General features: G+C 35.2%; 1 protein-coding gene across 1 annotated transcript; it reads right to left on the bottom strand.

Moving 5' to 3' along the window:
- Window positions 1–11: 11 nt before the first annotated feature.
- Window positions 12–20187, bottom strand: slc15a2 (solute carrier family 15 member 2). The gene is made up of 24 exons (XM_052142934.1): window positions 19826–20187; window positions 19067–19113; window positions 18711–18798; window positions 17994–18135; window positions 17782–17874; window positions 17520–17619; window positions 12411–12501; window positions 12206–12283; window positions 11247–11329; window positions 11043–11126; window positions 10853–10942; window positions 7715–7759; window positions 7304–7339; window positions 6382–6470; window positions 6006–6087; window positions 5766–5891; window positions 4065–4229; window positions 3852–3898; window positions 3565–3672; window positions 3377–3473; window positions 2801–2944; window positions 2618–2722; window positions 920–1070; window positions 12–748 (listed from the first exon to the last, which is right to left on the bottom strand). The coding sequence occupies exons 1-24, from the start codon at window positions 19839–19841 to the stop codon at window positions 693–695; spliced, it is 2163 nt and encodes a 720-aa protein (XP_051998894.1). The 5' UTR covers window positions 19842–20187; the 3' UTR covers window positions 12–692.
- Window positions 20188–24288: the final 4101 nt, after the last annotated feature.

Below are 24288 nucleotides of genomic sequence, written 5' to 3'. Positions count from 1 at the left end.
ATCTTTTATACATTTTTGAACTGTTGCCTTTTTTTAATATATATATTTTTACAAACATTTTATGATTTCGGGCTATAACACAAAAAATTACTATTACAAAGGGGTTTGATGATTTTCTAAAGACACTATGGTTATTTTGGACAAATATTGATACCTAGCAGTATTGAGTGCAGCATCATGCAAAAGCAAAGTTTGTCAAATAATTGGGGGTTACCAAGTTTAATAGACAGGTTATGACTAGTCCCCAATGAGGTTGAAAATATAACAGTTATTATTATGCTACTGATATACCTGGGATCTTCATCTCATGTGAGCGTACACAATTTTAAACATATATTCATTCCTTTGGGGCTTAAACTTTATTTAATGAGGAAAAAATTAATGAGAGCATCTTTAAACATTGATAATTAATGTGTCAGCAATGTTAGACAAGAGTTAATCAAGAACAATATCATCTCAAAGGTCATAACAACAAAAATGATGTAAATTGACAAATGACAAAAAATTATGTACAAATGAGAGCTTTAAATTGTGCAAATGTCATTTTCGTACCATTAATTTTAGACATTGGTAGTGTATATTATTTACATGTTTATATATAAAGTTCATAACATTTTAAAATATATTTATTCATGTACAGCGCCATGTAAAGTAAAAGCATAACTCTCTCAGCACAGTATATTTTTCTTGATTCAGCTGGAATACGATTCCTGAACAGCAGAGCTTAGCGAAAGACCACATAAAGGCCCTGGAATGACAAAATAACGTAACTGTGGTCCAGCTAACAGTTTGCTGTGAAAAAAGATTAGCTTATTCGCAATTAATGAATGTAGATAGTTAATAAGGAAACAAAGTATTATCGGCTACATCTTGGTGCTCTTTGGCTTGTCTGTCATGTAAACTGTCTCTTTTTTCTTACTCTTGTAACTATCAACATTCCCATCATCTGCGTCCTCTTTGAAAATCTTGTCCAGCTGGTCTGGATCAACGTAGGTGTAGAAATAGGCCATGATGGAGAAGATGATGCTGACTGCCAGCAAAAGACTAGCAAAAAGGAGGAACTCCACCCACTGTGGATTACAACATAATAGGAATCTAATCATATCATGGCAGATATGGAGGGCCAAACGACTCAAAATTAAATAATTAAATAAATATTAAAATAAATAATTAAATACATATTGAATTAATTACATGCTAAATTAAATAAGTAAAAATGTAAATAAATCATTACATATATAATGAAATTATATTCAATTAATGATTAAATCATTAAATAAATCAATCAATAAATATCTCTTGTATTTCATTTTATCATAATTTTTTCTATTTTCATTTTAGGGTTAATTTTACATTAACCTACTGTATTTGTATCTTTTCATTTTCATGTTTGGGGTCACGGTTATCGGCACGTAACTCAACGACAGCGGGTGTCACCTTACAAAATCGATTTCTTTGGAATTTCTGTTTAGTTTATGCACGCTATTTTCACATCGCAACTATGGCTGGGCTTGGTACACTCAGAGATTTCTTGTTGACGCTTGCAGTTGAAGATGCTAACCAAAATGTTGATGACAGCTTCTGTCTCTGTTTCTTCTTCACTCTTCATCAAACTTTGCATGTTTTGCACTTTCAATTACTTTGGACTGCTGACATTCTGAGCAAATGAGAAAATTTAAAAGGAGTGCTGATAACACCCACTTAATTTGATTGGCATGTCTCTTTCTTAAATAAAAAAGATCCTACAGCATGCTCTTAAATGAAAACGGAGGCAGAAAGCTATTTTTTAAATGAAATTGATTCAAAGCTAGTGCTGAAATGAAATACATGGGAGATTTATGTACCGATTTAATGATGTATTTAACTAATTCACTATGTATTTAATCATTTAAATATTTGATAATTTATTAAATGATACATTTAATTAAATCACTATGTATTTAAATAGATTTTTAAACATTTATATAATGATTTAATGACGCATTGCATCAATTCACTATGTATTTAAGATTTATCCATTACTTTTCCAGTTGTTTGTGATTACTAGGTAAGAAGTTTTAAAAATGATTTTTAGAAAGAATTAATTCACAAAGAGCAATTTGTAGGCTATGACATATTTTAGATCTGAAATAGAAATACTAGAAAACTTTATACTCGTTACAGAAATGTCTAAAAGTTACATTTCTATGATTATACTCTACTAACTAGAAACCTAGTCAAATAAATTGTATAAGGTTAAGTTTAATGTATCTGTAATTGTAACTCAAAACATCTTTTCTTTTTTTGTATATATTACCAAGATAGACAGAGAACTTGTAAATATTACAGAAATTGCCAAGGACTTTGAAAATAAGAGTGAAAGTGATTCTGACTCTGAATTCTGATTGGATGAGCCACTTTCAAAGCCACTCTTAAATCCAGAGAGCTCTGAAATATTTAATCTGCTAGAAATGTATCTTATAATAAAATCGTACAACGAAAAAGTGTATTCATTTCCATCATTTTTCATGACCGGAAATAAAAAATGTAACATTCCCCAACATTTCCAGGAACTTTTGGGAAATCCTATATACAGTGCAAAACTATGTGTGTGTTTAGAAGAATGCCCATAGTTTACCTGTTCCATTCCGGCCCCCTCTGCCACAATCAATACAATGACATTTCCAAATGCCACCGTCATAAGCCATCCAGCCTGAAGGACAGATTTCATGCTTGCTGGTGCCTACAAACAAAAGCATTACAATTTACAATATATGTGCACAATATATGAACAGTAAAGTAAGGCATTTGATTGACTTGCCTGTGAGTAGGAGAACTCCAAACCAGTGATGGAGAACATGACTTCTCCTGCAGTAAGGAAAACATACTGTGGAATCTGCCAGGCAATGTGAATATTGTTGGCTTGGATATCCTCCATCTTTTTAAAAGTAAGATCATCTCTACCCTTTGGAAAATGAACATATCTCTGTCAGTTTTTGTTCAACCAGATAAGCACATACAGTGGCCAAAAAATAAGCCACACATTAAAATGAAATGAATTTTATTGTGTTAGATAACAACAAAAACTCCAATCTGCCTCTGCATACAAATAATGTCAGACATTTTCTCAAAATTACTTGAAAATTAAAGTTTAAGATTAATCTGGCGATGTTTGCAGACCTCACATTTAAATTCGAGTACCATAAATGTCCACATCGATAAATTGAGGGTGTAAAACTGAATGCATATTTCGCAATAGTTAAATCTCATTGTTTAGCTTGTAAAATCTTCGGCCAAGGTCTCATTGCTTTCAGCCCTTATAAAGTACACAGTAAACTTTGCTGTACAGTAAAAGATACAGGAAAACATTAACCAGAAACTGAACTCAATCACTCACCCCTTTGAGTATGACTGTGTAGAAGGCACCGAAATCAAGAAGCCCCAGATCAATGTGATATTCTTTGGAGTCAGATATGCATTTAACTCCATTGTATCTATATAAAAAAAATCAATGCGCAGTGATCTTTGAAGAGTATGTATAAGCCATATATGTGTATGAATTAGATGTAGGCTTAAAATACTCACTCTCCCCGTTGTATGCTGATATTGTGTGAAATCTCATAATGAGCAGGCACATAAAATTCATTAGTGCCCACTGTTATGTTGATACTCTCTGTGCGGGTATTGATAAACCTACAATAGACAAATATTCTTAGACAAAAGAGTACTGAAAAACTGTCCCAGTTGTTCTGTCAAAGGTTAGCTTGAATGTATTGATAACTGCAGCAAATAATTAAAATGTAACAAAGCTGTTAAACAGTAACGCACAATATAAAACAAATGTTTTCGCCAGTATTAAAGCAGCCTTTTACCTTAGATATGCAGCCCCGGTTTCAGATTTGGTGATGTGATCTTCCACCTGTTTTTGTTTTTTAACAATGAAGATGTAAATAATGTATATTTGCAACTCTGTCAAACATACATATTATAATATTAAACATATTATGAACTGTTTGCTGATAAAATCTCTTTATCTGACCCAGATCCTTGTCATACCTGATAAAAGCAGCACTGTTTGAACTCACCAGTTTGCATGCAATGCCATCAGTTTGATTGTGCAGGATGAGGCTGTATGCCGTCTGTTCTGTAAAGTTGAGCTGACACTGATGTTGTGCCCCATTGTGACTGACAGTAACTGTGTGCAGCTGGGAAATACCAGAAAGTGTAAGACTGGTGTATTCCAAAGGATCCTGTAAGATGAAAACAGTAGTTTTATTATTTATTTATTTTTGACTAACCCAAGTCAAAACCAAACAGCCGATGTTCCACTGTGTATTTTCTATGGAATTATAGATGAAACAGTACAAATATGAAAATATAGCAAAAAGTCACTTAAGATAGTTCACCCAAAAATGAATATTCTCTCATCATTTACTCTTACCATCTATGATATGTATGATTTTCTTTCTTTTGCTGAACACAAATTAAGATTTTAGTTAAGGTCCATACAATGCAAGTGAATGGTGATCAAACCTTTGAAGCTCCAAAAGGAGATAAAGTCAGCATAAAAGTAATCCATTCAACTCCAATTTTTTAATACATCACTTCTGAAGCGATTCAGTTGGTTTTGGGTGAAAACATTTTTCACTGTACATCTTGCCATCGCAGCCTCTAAGCACGATCATGATTTCAAGCTTAATTACACTTCATAGTGTTTAAAGCATGAGCAGAGCACTAGATGGTGCTAGGCAGTTTAATTAAGCTTGAACTCGTGATCGAAAAGGAGACTGCTAAGATGTACAGTGAAAAGGAGTAATATTTTGGTCTGTTCTCACTCAAAACCAACTGAATTGCTTCAGAAGACATGGATGAAACCACTGGAGTCTGACGGATTATGTTTATGCTGACTTCATCTGCATTTTGGAGCTTCAAAGGCTTGATCACCATTCAATATAGACCTACAGAGATTACACATCTTAGATGGCATAAGGCTGAGTAAATTATGAGGTAATTTTCCTTTTTGGGTGAACTAACCTTTTAAGGAACATTCTCAAGCAGGGCACAAAGCAGAAATGTAGAAATGTAATAGTCTAGTAGTTTATATTTTTGCTTCCATAAATAATATTTTTATGATTAGATAATTTACATATCTAAGTTTACTACCACAGCATATCTATTGCTTTGTTTATTACTCCAGACATTTTATCACTCTGACTGATATGATATGACGTGATGTAGAAGTAAATAATAACATTAAGATTAAGGGTTTTTGTGGTAAAATCACAATTAGTCACTGACTTGAGTGGCTTATTGCTTTTATAAAACAGCAATATGATAAATTACACCAATGTTCAATAGTTACATTTATTAATACTAACAATCTGAATAATCTACAGTATAAAACAGTATTGAGAAGTACTGACCCAAGATATGTAAAAGTATGGTAATACATATTTGCATTTTCATATACTGTATATTTGTATGATTAGATCATATCCAAGTTTACTATTTGCAACATATCTATTACTGTATACATTTTTTTTAGTCTGAATAATATTCAACATTTAACAAAGATGCAATGTGGAAGTAAACCATAACAATAAAAGGTACACATTTTATTTTTTTGTTCAATATTCATTGCATTTGCAAGTTTTGAGGCAATTTTGGCCAACTTTTTCCTTATTTACACATTTTCCATTAAAAATATATTTCCGTGTTCAAAAACACATTTCAGAAAGAAAACATAAGCAGTTGTGCTTTTCTTAATTCACCTACATTCACTTTACCTCATATGAATTGACTGGTCCTGAGAAGACATTGTGATCAGAAAATTGCACCGTGACTTCTGAATCCATAAGATTGTAAACCTGAATGAGGCTTTGTTTGGCAGGAGGGGGGTCCACAACAGTTTTCTGTGCAAGGAGATGAAATGCCATTTTGAGTTAACATTCTGCTAATGGTTCTAAAAATTTACGTTATTTGCATTTTGGTGCATTTTTTCATTTTTTTTTTGTAAATATACATACAATGACGTTGAGTTCTACTACAGTTGCAGCACAGAAGGCAATTGCAGCAATGATCATGCCTGCTGTCATCTTTCTTAGTGGACTGAAAATAACCAAGAGAAAGTCAGTGGTTTATTTATTTTGTTGCCCATTAATAAAACAATCCATCATATGAAGCACATAATGACAGAACAGAAGTCTGAACCTTGTGTGTACTGCAGTTTAGTCAACAATTTCAAGGAATGTTCTGGGTTTAAAACAAGTTAAGCTCTATCGACAGCACCTGTGGCAATGCACAGACAATAATTTTGACTTGTCCCTTTGTTAAAAATTAATGGGGCAAGGAATTTCCAGCGCTTACTGAGTTCACATGATTGTGTATTATTGCAGCACTCACGTGAGCTTGATCCGACACAGGCCTATCAGTGGGTATATTCCCATGTCGAAGATTGGAATAAACACCAGAATCAGCAAAGCATTCAGCATCTTAACAACAAAGAAAAATACAGCCACTGAATGGCACTATAACCATTAAGCTATCTGCAGAACATTATGTGAGGCATTGTTTATGAAGGCGATAAAAATAAAATTTTGTTGCTTAGGTTTTTTTGATAATGACTAACGTCTTTACAATATCTGTCATAAACGGGCTTTGTGCAGGGTTTGGAGATGTAATAGTAAAAATAAATGTTTAGTCAGCAGAACTCTTATAACATAATGCATTTACTTATTTGTCCTGACTAACAAATTCTGTTGTCATTTACTCATCCTCTTGATGGAACACAAAAGGAGATGTTTAGTAGAATGTTAGGGACTGACCATTCACTTTCATTGCATAGTTTTTCTATAAAACAGAAGTGAATGGTGACTGAGGCTAACAGTCTGCCTCCAATCTCCTTTTGTGTTCTCCGGAAGACAGACAATTTGGAAGGGTTTGAAACAAAATTAGGTAGAGTAAAAGATGTAAGAATTTAATTTTTTTGAAGAACTATCCCTTTTTTAAGTGCTTCCTGAAATTTCAAGTAATGTTCTAACCTTAAAATAAACATAATGAATAATACTTTTTAATTATTTCATTTTGTACACATATTTAGAGTAAAGTGCTATTATAATTGTTTTAATTTTACACAATAAAAAAAAAATGCAACAACACTGTATATCTAGATGCATTCTATACATTAATATAATAAAATAATTAAATGACTGAATGAAAAATGACAAATAAAAATAATATCATAAGCCCCTAGCGGTTCTCAAACCCCACCCCACTGGGAAACTGCTGTAGACTATGGGTATATTTCATTGTCAATCTGTCTTACCTGCATTTGATCAGGCTTTAGTACAAAGGCTCCGCCCTATAAAACAAATGATTAATTTGTTATTCTGATATTTAGCTCAACTTCCAGCACTTTAATTAATTTCTGTTGGAAAAGAAGGGAGTGTTCAGAAATGTATAACCTTTGGATTCAACAGTGGGGATGTCAAGGTCTTGATATTGTGATCATATAAAATGATCAGGTCATTTCAAAGACATCAGTTACCACCATGTTATCTTATCACTCAACTTGATGCATTGCTTAATTACTCAAAAACACAAAATAATATAATGAAATGTGACGATTGCTTTCTCATCAGCACATCGTAATCTTAGGTCAGCACACCTTAAATCTGATTCCAAATACAGATAAGTGATAACATATTATTAGGAAGTCCCAAAGGAAAGGACTTACGAAATTCATGTTCATCCGAGTGGCTTGGAGAGTCCAGCGGGACCCCTGGCATAAAAAAATGAAAATTACACAATTTCAGCATTAAGGATTTTCTTTTTTTTCTTTCTGCTGGCCCACTTGGGTGAGTAGTTCAGATTTTTACTTGACTTGCCAACATTTTCACAGGCTCCACCTCAAAACAAATTTGATCCAGCAAAAAAAATAAACATTTTCATTTAATGTTATTACTGTGTTTTTATTTTGCAATACCAGCTGGTAAGAATACAATTATAATGTTAGTTAAAAATGTATGATATGAACATTAAATTAAAACATCAAGCTGTTACAATGAAAGCTCTTAAAGGAATATTCCAGGTTCAATACAAGTTAAGGTAAAAAAAAGCAAATATCAAGGTTAGAGTGAGGCACTCATAATGGAAGTGAATGAGGTACATTTTTGGAGGGTTTAAACACAGAAATGTGAAGCTTATAATTTTATAAAAGCACTTGTATTCATTCTTCTGTTAAAACTCATGTATTATTTGAGCAGTAAAGTTGTTTAAATCATCATTATTACAATCGTTTTAGGGATTTAGGGTTTGATGACATTACATTGTCATGGCAACGCAGTTGTAAAATTGGCTATAATTTTACACAGAAAAGGTTATTAGGGGATTTTATCACACTCAAATCATGTTAACATGCATTTGTCTTGTGGCTATACTTTTGAAACAGAGAGTATTTTAACGTTCAAAAATGTGCCCCCATTAACCTCCATTGAAAGTGCCTAAAGTAAAGGAGGGACAAGTCCAAATACATTTTTGTGGTAATAAATATTTTGCCACAAATACTGTTGATTGAGCTTAATTTGTATTGAACCCGGAATATTCCTTTAAGTGAAATACTGGAAAAACACTTAAAGAAGTGGTTCCCAACCCTGCTCCTGGAGGCCCCAAAATACTGCACATTTTGTATATCTCCCTTATCTGACACACCCAATTCAGGCTGTGTAACCTCTACTAATGAGTTGAATCAGGTGTGTTTGATTAGGGAGATATCCAAAATGTGTAGTGTTGAGGGGCCTTCCGGAAAAGGGTTGGAATCCACTGCAAGTAATAGTTCACCCAAAAATAAAAGATTCTCTCATCATTTACTCACCCTCATGCTGTACCAGATGTGTATGACTTTTGAAAGAATATCTCAGCTCTGTAGGTCCAAGCATTGCAAGTGAATTGTGGCCAAAACTTTGAACCAGGGACTAAAAGAGAAATGTTTTTTGGTTCGTTCTGAGCAGAAACAGTATTTTTTTGATCCGGTTCGAGCGTTTTGCTGCCTCCTTTCCGATTGGTAACCGGTTAGAAAGAAATTACAGAAAGGTGCTGTAATTGATTTTAGCTGTTCTAACTTTCACTAGACTGAGCCGTTGATTTAGCCACACCCCCTCTTCCAAAACACCATACTGATACCTTTGAAACAAACACTAAGAATTTTCCCACAGTTGTCAAACACAACAGCAGTGAAATAGCACCCTCAACTGACAAATTATAAATCAGAATTTCATTAATAATCATTTATAAGTCATTAAGCCTCAATAATTCACTGCAACAACAACACTATGAGAACGAGCAAAATGATTGACAGGCAGAAAGCGTCAGAGACAGCCTCATGGCACTTATTTCAGTGATATCTTTAAGGGAGTAGGAACATGTTTTGCATACCTTTTCATGAAAAACAAATCAATTACAGTACTTTTAATTATGATTTTTTTTTTATAAAACAGTACTCTGTGCTAAGGGTGGGTGATCTCTCAAGAAAAAAAGGGACCTGGCCTGAAAAAACAAGCTCAAAATAAGGGACTTGCCTCAACCAAAGTAAGGTATAATAAGCAATTCTGTTTTTTTTTTTTTATTAGCATATAAATCATAACAAGCAAAGTATCCATAAGCCTATATAAAATAAAGTATTTTCAATAAATTTATTCTTAATATTAAATCAAAAATATATCTAGCCATCTAAAATCTATAACATTAATAGCTAAATCTCTCTCTCCTGCATGTATGCACACACTGCTTGGGGGTGGGCAGAATTTATTTAATTTTAAACATGTAATAATTATTTAATAATTTAATTGTAATTATTGTTTTAATTACAGATCTGAATTTCGCTCAAAACTTGGTGGCAACAAATCTGTGTCAATGCATCATCGAACAATAATTCAGTGAAGACTTGGAAGCAACAGAGAAAAATACTTTTTACCTCAATATTTTTCCTTGTATCTGGATTATCCATGCATGTATACATAGTGATAATTTATAGTTGTCTTTAAGGTCTTCAGCATGTCACAGAAGGCTACATCCACAGCATTCATTAAGGCAAAGAAATGTGTGATGGAGCAGTTAATTCAGAATCAAATCATGTTCAACCAAAAACGAGATAAGCCTTATTTTTGGGAAACAGGAAGAGGTGAAATTATGAAAATTTACTGTAATAAACCATTTAGACTTTTGTGTCATAATTTTTTTTTTTTATCAGAACGAAATTAACTGTTTTTTAACAGTTTTCTACGTTTTTTACATTTTCACTCCTTCTGTTCTTGCTATGGAGCTCCAAAAAGCACATAAAGGCATCATAAAAGTAATACATATGACTCCAGTGGTATAGTCAATATCTTCTGAAGGAATCATATCAATCTTGGATGAAAACAGACATACAGGATACAACTCCAATTTCACTATGACTCTTGTCATTGCAGTCACTAGGCACGATCATGATTTCAAGCTCAATTACACTTCCTAGAGCTTGAAACATGTGCAGAGCGCTAGATGAAGCTAGGAAGTGTAATCGAGCTCGAATCATGATTGCCAAGGAGACTGCTGATGTTAGATTTATTGTGAAAAAGGAGTTATATGTTGGTCTGTTCTCAACCAAAACTCTGATTGGATTCCTTCATGGATTCAGACATGGATAAAAACACTGGAGTCTTATGGATTACTATTATGCTGCCTTTATGTGCTTTTTGTAGCTTCAAATTTTGGTCACCATTCACTATATGTATGGACTTTCTAAAAATCTTTGTTTGTGTTCTGCAGAAGAAAGAAAGTCATACACATCTAGGATGGCATGAGGATGAGTTGACAATTTAATGGATTAACCTTTTACCTGTTGGTCAAAGAGAGCCCAAAACATGGGCAATGGAATGTAGAGAACCAGCACCCTAAACACCATTTTAATTTCCTGGATGAGCCTCTTCTGTTAAAAAAAATCAAAGTCATGCTTTAAAACCTGAGAAGATTTGGTGGATAGATAAACAAAATAGTTATGCATAGGCTAGCAATTTAAAAACTCATACCGGGTACTTCTCCTCTGCCCAATCAAGCCAGTGACTCCGTTTTGGGCTGTTCTTGGAAGTTCTCCACCGGTTGCGAATAGCAAACTGAAATATTTTAATAAAATAGAGAGGAAGACTCCTCAATGCCTATGCTTCTGTTAGCCTTCATTCCATGCTCCATATACTTCAGTAACACATTAAATAAACTTTTGAGAGTATACTTACCCCAATACATTTGCAAACACTAGCAAGGACATTTCCCTCAGGAGGACTCTTCTTATATATCCCATTTCCAGCAATAAAAACCACTACATGAACAGTTGCAGAGTTGTTAATGTACAGTAATTGCATGCCTAATTTGTCTACTGATAGGTATATAAAGGGGCCCTTTTTCAAGTAATGATGTACTGTAGAAGTAGTATGCTGTTTCTAAGAGTGCATATATAATCATATATATAGGCTAATAGAAGTCATAATGTATTTGCAAAAATTGTATTTCTCAGTTTTCAAATGTACCACCCTCACAACTTTCCTTAAAGGGAGAGTTCACCCAAAAATGAAAATCCTGTAATCATTAACACACGTTGTTCCGAACTGGTATGTCTTTATTTCAATTACAGAACACAAAAGGAGATGATAGGCAGAATGTTAGGGATTGACAGCCTCAGTCACCATTAATTGTATGGAAAAAGAAAATGCAATAAAAGTGGATGGTGACTTGGAGAAACATTCTCCCTAAAATCGCCTTTTGTTTTCCATGGAAAAATGAAAGACATATCGGTTTAGAACAAAATTAAATGATGACATAATATTCCATTTAGAGCAAACTTTTCCATTAACGTTTTTATCTAGTATTGTTAGATGAGCTAAATAGTAACCAACACAAAAGAAAGAATCACTATATGTGTTTATGGCCCTGAAAGTCCATTCAGTGTGTGGACCAAAGCTAAATCCCTCCTCTCTCTATACAGGGTTCACGGTTCAGTGAATGGGGATTTGCAAAGCATGTTCTGTAATAACATGCTGGGATTTCAGAATAAATTCTAAATATACAGACATGCCAAATGAGAGTCTTGGTGAAGTTGGTTTCACAAATACAATCCATGTGGATTACCATGTGGCTTACTCTTCACAAATGCCATTCTTCCTTGCAGCTGAAATATCAAAAAGAATAAGACCCTCACCTAGGGCAATGACCATTAAAACCGCAGGGACTCCAAAAGCCAAGGCATAGCAGTCTCCACCAAAACATTGCACATCACCTGTGAAGTTTCAGTGTGTTGTGATTATCTAAGGTTTCTGTCATGAACATGATAATCACATTTTATGACTGTCATATACTTTTATCACATAATAGCAAAGAAAAAAAAAGGTTATCTTGAGACTGACCTCTTAGTACTGGTGTGACAAGGGTTGACAGGACACTTCCACCATTGATTGACATATAAAAGATTGAGAAGAATTTTCTCCTCTCATCTGTCTGAAAAAAGAAAGGATTAAGAGAAGTTAGATAAGGTAATGTCTTAATGGAATGGTTATTCACTGATTATCTTCCAGTCATTCCCTCCACTGAGCTGTTAACTCGAGAACCAGATCAGTCTGATTTTTGAAAGAGACCATTCAGACAGATTATGTGAACTGGATTATTTGATTTAACGAAAAAAAAAAAAAAATCACATTGAAAAGAGGATTCGACCTCACTATTCTCTCATGAACTAGAGATGTGTGGACCATTTTTTATAAAACTTTTATGGCTCTTTTTTGTTATTGCGTTCAGAAAGTATTTAGCCCCATTAATTTTTTTTTTCAAATTTTGTTATGTTGCAGCCATATGCTAAAATGCTTAAAATGAAGTGTAGATTGATATGGGGAAAATTGTTTATAATTTAAAGCATTTTAGCATAAGGCTGTAACATGTAAAATGTGAAAAAAGGAATACACTGTATGTTTATATGATATTCTTAAAACAATTCACCTTTTGTGTTCCACAGAAGAGATACAAAGGTAAACATGTTAGGAACGACATTAGGGTGAGTAAATTTATTTTGGTCAAACTTTTCCTTTAAAAAAAAACATGAAATAAAAAATCTATTACTTTTAGTAAATGCCAGGTTTGCCCAATTGAATGTTCTCTAGATCAGTGTTTCTCAAAACATTTTCTGCCACGGCACACTTTTTACAACTAAGAAATTCTACGGCACACCAATATCCCAAATAGGCTAACCTATGATCATCAGTGCTAGGTGCGTAAATATTAGCAACAATATAAAGTCAACATATGCCCCTGAATTTCTGCTAAAACAATAATGACTCTTCCTAATTTATCTTTAATCTGTTTGAGATATTTGAATTGTAGATGTTTATTTATAAATATACTGACTCCCCTGCACTTACTTGAGCCAGCACTAAAGAAAGCATGTCCACCCCATATTTTTCCTTACAGGAAAGATGAGTTTCTTTAAGAAACACTATATCATATTTCTTACATTTAAGAAAATAAATAACCTTCCTTTTTTATGGGGTGCCCCAACCCATTCACATTCCACGTGGAGAAAGATAACCATATTAACATTTGACATTTTGATATAACAGAAAAAATTAATTATGTGTTAAAAACAAGATTATCAGGCCACATTCACCATTAGTGCAACTATCAAACCTCGAACTCCCCCCGAACCAAACAAACAGAAAAAAGAAAAACGTGTGCATTAACCCCACGCAAGACAGCGCCAACCAGTGTCAATCTCTCTAAATTCAAAAGGTCCATGTATGCCTATGAGAGCCCCCACGGCAACTTTCCCATCGGATTGCTCAATTTTGCCTCACAAATTTGTGAGGCAAAATTAAATAACAGAAAATACTTTGTATCAATGGGCAGAATAAACACAAAGAACATGCTGATTCATTCACAGAATTGTCTCGAAGGGGTGTTCCTCCACAAAACAAATTCCAACCGATATGAAGCCCTTCAGTTTCCTCAGACAGACAAACAAGTGTTCAGTGTGCCGACTGTTTATGAGTGCAGCAGATGACGTAATGATTCCAATGTCCCGCAAAATACTCCAAGCCAACAGGAGGCATAAGCACAAAGAACGAACAGATTCATCCACAACTGTCCCAAAGCAGTGTCATTCAGCTAGGCGGAACCAACATAAAAAGAAACAAAACAGGCGTTCCGGTTCCTCGGATGGTCAAGAGTCAAATTCACTGGAGGCTGCATAAAAAAAATTAAAGAAATACACCATGACTTACTCAGTCCATCAACTTTATAAAAGACATCCTTTGTTGGGGCATGAGGATATTTTGCAGTCATCCATAGTGTCCATTCTCAATCTGGCCGGGAACTTCAGTGTAAATGCGATCTTCCGTCAATGTAAAAGTTTCTTTAATAAAAGTGTTATTCCACAAAACTAACTCCAGCCACTAGGCGGAAGCAACACATAATGAAACAAAAATGGCGCCCAGCTTCCTCAGACAATCGAGTCAATGTACAGCGAGTCAATCCACAGCGAGTCAATCCACCTCACATGAGAAACACCCAATTGTTTACTCACCCATTGTTTCTATGAAGGACAGTGCTTGTTTGGGGCATAAAATACTTTGCGGCTGTCCTTGATGTCTTTTCTCTGTTTGGCCAGAAACATCAGTGCAAAAGCGATCTTCCGTTGATGCAAGAGTTTCTTGCATTCCTTGAACCTATTGCGTTACTCTCTTGTCGAATATGCAAAGTCCGGGAACAAGAAAATATTCTTCCAAGAAAGCTTTCCTTTGCTCCTCGCCTGGTGCAACACAAGATCTTTATACGATGATCTCAGAAATTTTGCCAGAATGGATCGGGCCTGTCTCCCTCAGCAGATCTGCGAGCCGGGAATCTGTAAGCTTGCTCGATTTCCAGCTTATGGCAGCACTCTCGTGAAGAGCTTGTCCAGGAATTTCACCATATATCTGCCTTCTTCATGTTCAGGAATTCCAACAATCCGTGTGTTGTTCCTTCGGCACCTATCTTCCAAATTTTCCAGTTTTTCCAAAATGCCTTCCATGTCTAGTTTGGTCATGAGCGGATTAGCGGATAATTCCCTTTCCGATAACTCCAGATAATCGATCCATTTCTCAACATCTGCCACATTTGTGACCAACTCAGAGAATTTTGTTTCCATTGCTGTAATCGAATGACGGATTACAGCAAGATCCTCCAAGTCAGCAACAACTTTCGTCAGCATCACCATCATCGGTTGGACAGTTGATGCTGAATTTCCCCGGCCACTTCAGCCAAATCGAGTCCTCGGTCTGCAGGCCTGTCAGAGGTTTCATCATGAGCATGTGTCTTTTATTGTCTCCAGAACCCAAGGATTTTGACTTATTTGCCATGTTTACCTCAAAGAGCAAATATTTAACTAGGTGTATCGAATTTCACCTGATTATAACAATTCCAGCTTAGTGATTAAGTTTATTCAAGTTTACAGTTGTGCAGAATTAGCTGCAAAATAAAGAGTATTTAGGCAAGGCTTGCTTCTGTTTAATAAATGTCACTAGGTGGTGACAAATGAGAGTCTTATGTGCTATGAGTGAGTCAGTGAATCATTTTGAGTCGTTCATGACCGAAATCTACCAAGAGACTTTATAGTGTTTAAGCATTGAAAGAACAAAGCAGATCTATAGTCTTCCTTCAGTCTGAGCATTATTTTTCATCCAAGAAGACAATAATAGTTTTATAATAGTGAATTTCAATAACGTCCTTACTTTCTCCTTTATTAAAACTTGCAAGGCTACAAATCTACTGACTTCAGTATAAGAATTTTAAACACAAAGCAGATCTACAGAAACATTTTCCTACAGTTGCCTGTTTAAACTGCTGAGCATGGCTTTTATAAGAAAAGACCACAATAATAGACAAATGAAAATTATTTTGAGTTTCAATAATGTTCTTTCGTCAACTCATTACATGAGTTGAGTCGATGCGTCAACGCTCCGTTCAATGTCAGCGCCAAGTGCCGCATTGCTCTCCACATGACAAGAGTTGCAGAAAGCGTCACAGAGGGGCGATTTTACGAGTTTGCCACATATAAAAGTGGGAGGTGTGCACAATAAACATTGAAAACATGTATTTGGAAGATAGAAAAAAAGCTTGCAGTTGCTTTGATAGCAAAAAGTAATTCAATGACTTGTTTATGTTTAGGAATGAGGAATTTCTTGGTGAAATTAAATTAGTTCAATAACTGGGGTCTCTGATATTCGGAAACGATAAGGTAATATTTAATCAAAAGAAATTATGAGACATTCAATGTACCTTAACAAATTTGGACAGTTTTTAAATATTTCTTGTTGCTTAGTACTCTCATAGATAATAATTGGTGAAGCAAAAACATGTGTGTGAAAAACACTTTGGTGTAAAGTCACTTGCATTGAACACGAGTCACGTGAAAGACCCTTCACGCGAATAACGTGTCACTTTTGCACATTAATCATTGCTCTTCACAATCACAAAAGTGACCGATTATGGTTTCAAAATGGCGAATTTCTCTGATAGGTGAGGAGTTTGGTCCCTGAAATATATATATTTTTTCATGCATTTAATTATTTTGTGGAATTTGATAATTTTCCAAGGCACACCTGACAATCTTTCATGGCACACTTGTTGGGAAACACTGCTCTAGAATGAACAAGCACCATCCCTTAAAGGAATATTTCGGGTTCAATGCAAGTTAAGCTCAATAAAACGCATTTGTGGCATACTGTTGATTACTACAAAAATGTATTTAGACTTGCCCCTCCTTTTCTTTAAAAAAGCAAAAATCTAGGTTACAGTGAGGCACTTACAATGGAAGTGAATGGGGCCAATTCGTATACGTTTCAAAATGAGTGTAAATGTTATTTTAGTGTGATAAAATCACTCGCTAAACTTTTCTGTGTAAAGTTATAGCCAATTTTACAACTTCATTGCCACGACGATCTAATTTAAACAAACCCTAAAATGACTGTAAAAATGCAGATTTAAACAACTTTACAAGCTCAAATAACATATGGTTTTTAACAGAAGAATTAATATAAGTGCTTATATAAAATGATAAGCTTCATATTTATGCCTTTTAACCAGTCTCCAAAAATTGGCCCCATTCACTTCCATTATGAGTGCCTCACTGTAATCTTGATTTATTTTATTTTTTAAGAAAAGAATGTACAAGTCAAAATTAATTTCTGTGGTTATCACCATTATGCCACATATGCTATTGATTAAGCTTAACTTGTATTGAACCCGGAACATTTCTTGAATGCTACCTGCAACCAAGTTGTAATAAAAAGCAGCTAATCATTGTTTTGCCCAGCTGTGATGCACTCTATAGACTATTGGCTATATACAAAAAGGCAAGCCATTTTTCAATAACGAATATTGAAAAGAACATTTTCTTTAAACACAACAGAGAAATGTGCATTCATCAAACTATATAATTGGATATATAATGTAATTTGTTTTGTAGAGACTGTGATGTCATGTCTTACATGCTCCTCATCAAACTGGTCACCACCAAAAGCTGCGACACACGGTTTGATCCCTCCTGTCCCAAAAGCTATAAGGATCAGACCAAGAATTGACAGAACTCTATGAGGAAATAAAAAAAAAATTCGTTTTCACCGCACATCCCAAAAAATTACAATACTTTCTCTCTCACACAAAACATACACAAACACAGTGACCATACAGATAAACTGTACAATCACAGTGATGCATCCTTCACCTTGTCTGGTGTCAAAAGAAACTTACATATGCGTGGTACTGTCCCCCACATCAGGAATGGCCCCAACAGATTTGATCACATGACCAATCACATAAACTACAGACAGATAGATGATGGTTCTGTGAATGGAGACAAGCATAGATTATTACTGCTATCTTCAACAGCAGCTATAAATGTATTAATCTATTGAGTATACAGTAATTACACAATCAAACTGCAAAAATACTACATCACTTACCTGAACTTCCCCAACCAGGAGTCTGCAATCAAGGCCCCCAAAAGTGGAGTAAAGTAGCAAAGGCTTGAGAAAGCATGGTACACAGCTGTTGACAGATTCTTGTCCCAGCCCAGGTAGTGGATGAAGTACAGTGTGAGCACCGCTTTAATTTGCATGATAATACATTATTAATAATGTGATATTAGATTACACAACTTTTCATTTGATACTCAACAAATTCTCAATTTAATATTTAACAACTGAAATGTCTGCACTGCAACAATAATCATCTTAAGCTTAATAAAATGCATGTATATATATATATATATATATATATATATATATATATATATATATATATATATATATATATATATTTGTATACAAATAAATGTACTGTATATACAAAATAAATCAAACCATATTATCAATGTTATGCACCATGAGAAATGTTTCTTTCAGTTATGTATTTTAATTGAGATCTCACTGGTTACTTTGAGTCATACAGGGCAAAGTACTTACAAAACAGTACTGTGAACATACCTTGGTACTTTGTTGCTACATTATGTGCTTATCTCACATTACATTGATATACAGTATAACATGGTGTTTAATGATTTCCAAATTCATGAACCATGGTACTGTATTTACATACATTTGTAAATAAGAATCCACTGGTACTACCATGGTACTTTTTGTTAGTGTAACAAGCTTTCAAATGGGCTTCCATTGGATTACCTTTCATGCCATAGTAAGAGAATCTCTCGCAGAACTCATTGACCACAATGAAGGCAATGCTAACTGGATAGTTAGTCCCACATAATTTCTGAGGATAAATAAATAAGCATTTGAGTATAATAAGGCACGTCACATTGAAAATGAAAGATAAAGTTATGAAACAACCTCACGCTTCATGTTACTGAACATTAATCTGTGCATCTGACAATTAAATTATTAACATTTCATGTAGTAGTTATATTTCTTGTTTAACCAGGAGGTGTCCTTCTTTGCAATTAAAGATTAAACAATTTCACCATGTGTAAAACAAACTCTGATATTGCTGAGTAAGTAGAGTCGGGTTAAATATCTCTCACCGGTGAGCTCTGCCTTTTTCCATGGACCTCCACGTCAACCTTTTTGTCTAGAGTAGAAGAAAGAAATATAAAATAACAGAATTTGTGAATTGAATAAAATTTTTATAATTAATATACAGAAGATATTAGAATTTTAGAAGATACAGAATAAATTTGGCATGTAAACATCACTTGCAAGGACACTGTAGACAACTGATTGTGTTGTGACTAAGTGATGCATTGATGGAAATACTGATATTAGCCCAAATTTTTTTTATTATAAACAACTGTTATGACTGAACATCCTTATTTTTAGCATTATCCTGCGGTACATTTCGACTTGTTTTAAGGAATGCACAATCCAACTGCATGCAAAGTCACAGGAACTTGTTTTCCCCCCACGTGCTAGCCACTGTTGCAGTTAACATTCCTGTAGAAATCATCGATTATCCTGCAGGAAAAACATTTCTACAAGGCATATTTTGCATTATTTGTCATTGCAATCCTCAATTATGTAATATCTGGGTGAAAGATTTATTCAAGGCCCGCACATTTTGTTAAAACCTTTCCATGGTAAAACATTTAGCACTTTACACAGCAAAAAAATAATACATAAATAAATAAATAAATCTGCATAAATTCCACAGCGAGTTGTCAACGCCAATATCCAAGACACAATGCACTTCTCGCAGTTACGAAGGCAAACTTGGACGTGCAAGGCCGACATCGTCAAATAAAAGCATATTTAAGAAGCTCGGGTTTAAAAACAGCCCTCATTACCATTCATTTTTCCCATGTCTTCAATTACTCCTTCACTGTTTTGGGAAATTCAACACCCAGTGGATTCCTGAACACGATCCCAAGTCAGTGCATCCACAGAGAGTGAAAACTCATCCGTCTAACGGTGCTCTTATAGAAGTTCAACCTTCTTCGGTTAATGTTCTACTCATTGACCAAGAATTGATAACTCCGGACCGAATGGGTCGATGCCCAACGCATGCACGAGATTATTTTGTTTATGAACGAGCTTTCTGCAATGTTCATATACAATCCTGCAGATCAGTTGAAAGATCAGGGAAAGTTTTGGGTTTTCTATAAATACAACGCAGTCCTTTTCCTTGCTTTTCAGGCTGTTGGAGTGGCAGTAGGCTGTGGCAATATGTTCCTAATTAGTACACTTGTAGTAGCCCCTTCACTCCACAGCTCTGGAGGCACTGCGGGCGGTGCATTTTAACGGGGTTAGGGGTCAGACACAACGAACAATTTTTAAATCAAACATGTTTACTAAATAAATAAACAAGATATTCAAAGATATTTATTAGAGAGAGAGAGATTTTCTCCTTCTATTTAAAAAGAGGCCTATCTCAAAATAAACTTGCCCCATCAAAAACAATGGAGTTAAAGTTTTCCTGAGTCAAAAATGCAAACGCCTGTTAAGTTGAGAAGGATACAGTAGCTGCCGGCTGAGCTCCAAAAAGGGGAATGAGTCCCAAACGTTCCAGAAAAGATTTAGCAGGCCCCCTCAATCTTCTGGAGTTCTCTGGCCTGCAGCTGTAAATCCTTGGTTAAGTTTGACAGAAGGAGTTTGCGCCCTCTGTAGGACATACAATGTAAAATCTTTCCAAACATGTCCTCTCTCCCTTTAATTAATAAATGTTGTGAATTGTATTCAAAAACAATAACATAGAACACCATAGACGAAGTTGAATTAAAGCACACAAGAAAAAGGCAAAAAAACGAAATAAGTTTCGTAAAAAAAGAGGATTTTGGAGCAGCGAGGCACATGGTGCGTGGTCATACAAATAAGGCGTGTTTTAAGGTGTGGACGTGGCCCTCCGAACAAGTGAAAGAATATTCGCAGAATGACAGGATTTCCGCAGTCTTAGCAACGGACGGTAGTGACCATAAAATCAGACATTCAGGGGTGGACTAGAAGAGAAATGTATTGTATTGTATTTATTTAAATTGCATTATTGGATGGATATCAATTAGCATCAGTAGTGGTTCTAGCTCGTTTGGCACCCTGAATGGGAACACTAACCAGGGGCGGATTTAGGCATGGGCGACATGGGCGGTCACCCAGGGCGGCATCTCAGACTGGGGACTTGATTTGGATGAAGTGGCCAGGGGAAATTCATTGTAAACTGTCCAAAATGTCAGTGATGCTGACGAAAGTTGTTGCTGATTTGGAGGATCTCGCTGTAATGCGCTGTTCGATTACAACGATGGAAAAAAAAATCTCTGAGTTGGTTACAAGAGTGGCAGATGTTGAGAAATGGATTGATCTTGAGTCATTGGAAAGGGAATTACCTGCTAATCCGCTCGCGACCAAAATAGACCTGGGAAACATTTTGGAAATACTGGAAATTCTGCGTAATAAATAACGTATGGATTGTTGGAATTCCTGAGCATGAAGAAGGCAGAGATATGGTGGGGTTCCTGGACGAGCTCTTCCAGAGTCTGTTAGACAAATAAAGCCACAAGCTGGAATTCGAGCAAGCTCACAGAGTCCCGGTTTCTCTGATCTGCTAAGGGAGAGAGGCCCCGATCCATTCTAGCCAAATTTCTGAGATCATCCGATAAAAATGTTGTGTTGCATGCGCCAGGCAAGGAGCAAAGAGAAGCTTTCTTGGAAGAATCACAATTCTTGTTCCCGGACTTTGCGAATTCGACAAGAGAGAAACGTGATCAATTCAAGGAGTGTAAGAAACTCTTGCATCAACGGAAGATCACTTTTGCACTGATGTTTCTGGTCAAACAGACAATAGAAATGAAGGATGGCTGCAAAGTATTCAAGTGTCCCAAACAAGCACTGTCCTTCATAAATACATTGGAGTGAGTAAGCCATTTGCTGTTTCTTATTTGAGTGGATTGGCACGCTGAACATACATTTGATTGTCTGTTCGAATTTATGTTTCTGTTTGTGTTGGTTCTGCCTAGCAAGGTATCTACATACCCACGCAAAGGATGTCTTTTATAAAGTTGTTGGACTGAGTAAGTCATGGTGTATTTTTTTATACGGCCTCCGAGTGAATTTGACTCTTGACCATCCGAGGAACCGAGACGCCTCTTTTGTTTCTTTTTGTGCTGGTTCCACCTCGCGGCTGGGGTTTGATTTGTGGAATAACACTGCTTCGGGACAGTTCTAGATGAATCTGTTTGTTCCTTGTGCTTATGCCTCCTGTTGGCTGTAGTTTGTTTTATGGAGTATTTTTGCAGGACATTGGAATGATTACATCATCTGCTGCACTCATAAACAGCCTTCTCACTGAACACTTGTTTGTCTGTTCGAGGAAACTGAATTGCTTTATATCGGTTGGAATTTGTTTTGTGAAAGAACACACATTTGAGATAGTTTTGTAAATGAATCTACATGTTCTATGTGTTTACTCTGCCTATAGACTGGTGTTTGTTTTACAAAGTATTTTCTGTTATGTAATTTTGCCTCACAAAATTTGTGCAGAAGCAGATGGCAAAGCTGTCACAGGGACTCTCGTAGGCATATATGGACCTTTAGAGTTTAGAGGGATTGACGCTGGTTGGCGCTGTCGTGCGACAGGGTTAATCTGCATGTTTTTCTTTTTTCTGTTTGTTTGGTTCTGGGGAAGATCGGGTTTTAATTATTGTACTAATGTGGTCTTTATAATCTTGTTATTGACACACAATTAATTTTTTCTATTATATCAAAATGTAAAATGTTAATAAGAGTGGATTATCTTTCACCATGTGGAATGTGAATGGGTTGGGGCACTCCATAAAAAGAAGGAAGATTATTTATTTTCTTAAGCGAAAGAAAAATGACAACATTTGGGAAGATATTGGGTGGACATGTTTTCTTTAGTGCTGGCTCAAGTAAGAGAAGGGGAGTCATTATATTGATAAATAAACATCTACAATTAAAATCTCTCAAACAGATTAAAGATAAATTGTGGAGAATCATTACTGTTTTAGCAGAAATTCAGGGGCAAAGGTTGGTTTTGGCTAATATTTGTGCACCCAACGTTGACGATCGTGGCTTTTTTATTGATCTTGAAGGGATGTTGCAAACAGCTGGCACTATTCATGATATAATACTGGGAGGAGACTTTAATCTTTTGATGGACTCAATCCTTTATCATAGTGAAGCAAAAGGGTGTACGCTCCCTAGAGCAAAATTGACGCTTCACAGGATATGTAAAAATCTTGGTCTTGTAGATATTTGGTGACTTTTGAATCCATCTGGTAGGACTATAAATTATTTTCATCACCCATGAAATCTATTTTATCTTCTATCTAAATTTTTTTTGTACAGTTTAATGTATCCCTTTTGCAAATTACTGATTTCCAACAAATGTTAAAGACTGAAATCAATGTTTATATGGAGACCATCTGATCAGTATCCTCTGTTGGCGTGGCTTGGGAGGCTCTTAAGGCTGTTCTTAGGGGTCGGATCATACAGTATGTCTCATTTACCAAAAAATCCAAAACATGAGAACTCTTGGTGTTGGAAGGGAATATTAAAAGTGTCGAGGCAGAGCTGAAGCACCGAATGTCATCTGATGGTCTTTTTGACCAGATTAAAATACAGATATAATACTATTTTGAAACTATTGGAATTTTGGTTATTCAAGGCAAGACTCATACTTTGAGTCGGGGACAAATCAGGGATGTTTTTGGCTATATATATATATATATATATATATATATATATATATATATATATATATATATATATATAAAGCATAGAGAGTCTTTTTCTATCATTCCCTCAGTGAAATCTGCTGGTGGTGAACTAGTTACCTTGGCCACTGATATTAATAATGCTATTAAAGAGTTCTATCTTGATCTTTATAGTTCTATGTCTTCATCTTTGAAAATTTGTGGAACATTTAGAACTCCCTAAACTGATGAATGAGCAAAAAAAATTATCTTGATTTTGAGATAAACTTGGAGGAGCTTGACGAGGTAATTAAGGCCTTACCTACAGGCAAATCTCCAGGGCCAGATGGTTTTCCAATTTTTTTTAGATCTTATGCTACAGAATTGGCTCCACTTTTGTTAGAAGTTTATATGAATTATTAAAGAATGGAAAGCTTCCCACAACCATGACACAAGCCTGGATCAGTCTTATTCTTAGAAAGGACAAAGATCCAAGCAAGTGTAAAAGTTCCCATCCAATTTCCCTGATCCAGCTAGATATAAAAATATTGTCAAAAAGTTTGGCTATCTGATAAAGTAAAGTTATGACATCTCTTATACATAAA

This window comes from Xyrauchen texanus, chromosome 14 (genome assembly GCF_025860055.1).
Source record: "Xyrauchen texanus isolate HMW12.3.18 chromosome 14, RBS_HiC_50CHRs, whole genome shotgun sequence".
Lineage (NCBI taxonomy): Eukaryota > Metazoa > Chordata > Actinopteri > Cypriniformes > Catostomidae > Xyrauchen > Xyrauchen texanus.
The sequence above is the reverse complement of the archived record's forward strand: the minus strand, read 5'-3'. Positions and strand labels throughout refer to the sequence as shown.

Excerpts from the sequence above, each read along its gene's own strand:
- slc15a2 (XM_052142934.1), bottom strand. Across the intron at positions 17,875-17,993 it reads TCCTGGTTGGGGAAGTTCAG|AACCATCATCTATCTGTCTG; the intron begins GTAAGTGATGTA and ends CTCCATTCACAG. Across the intron at positions 7,340-7,714 it reads CTCGGATGAACATGAATTTC|GGCGGAGCCTTTGTACTAAA; the intron begins GTAAGTCCTTTC and ends TTTGTTTTATAG.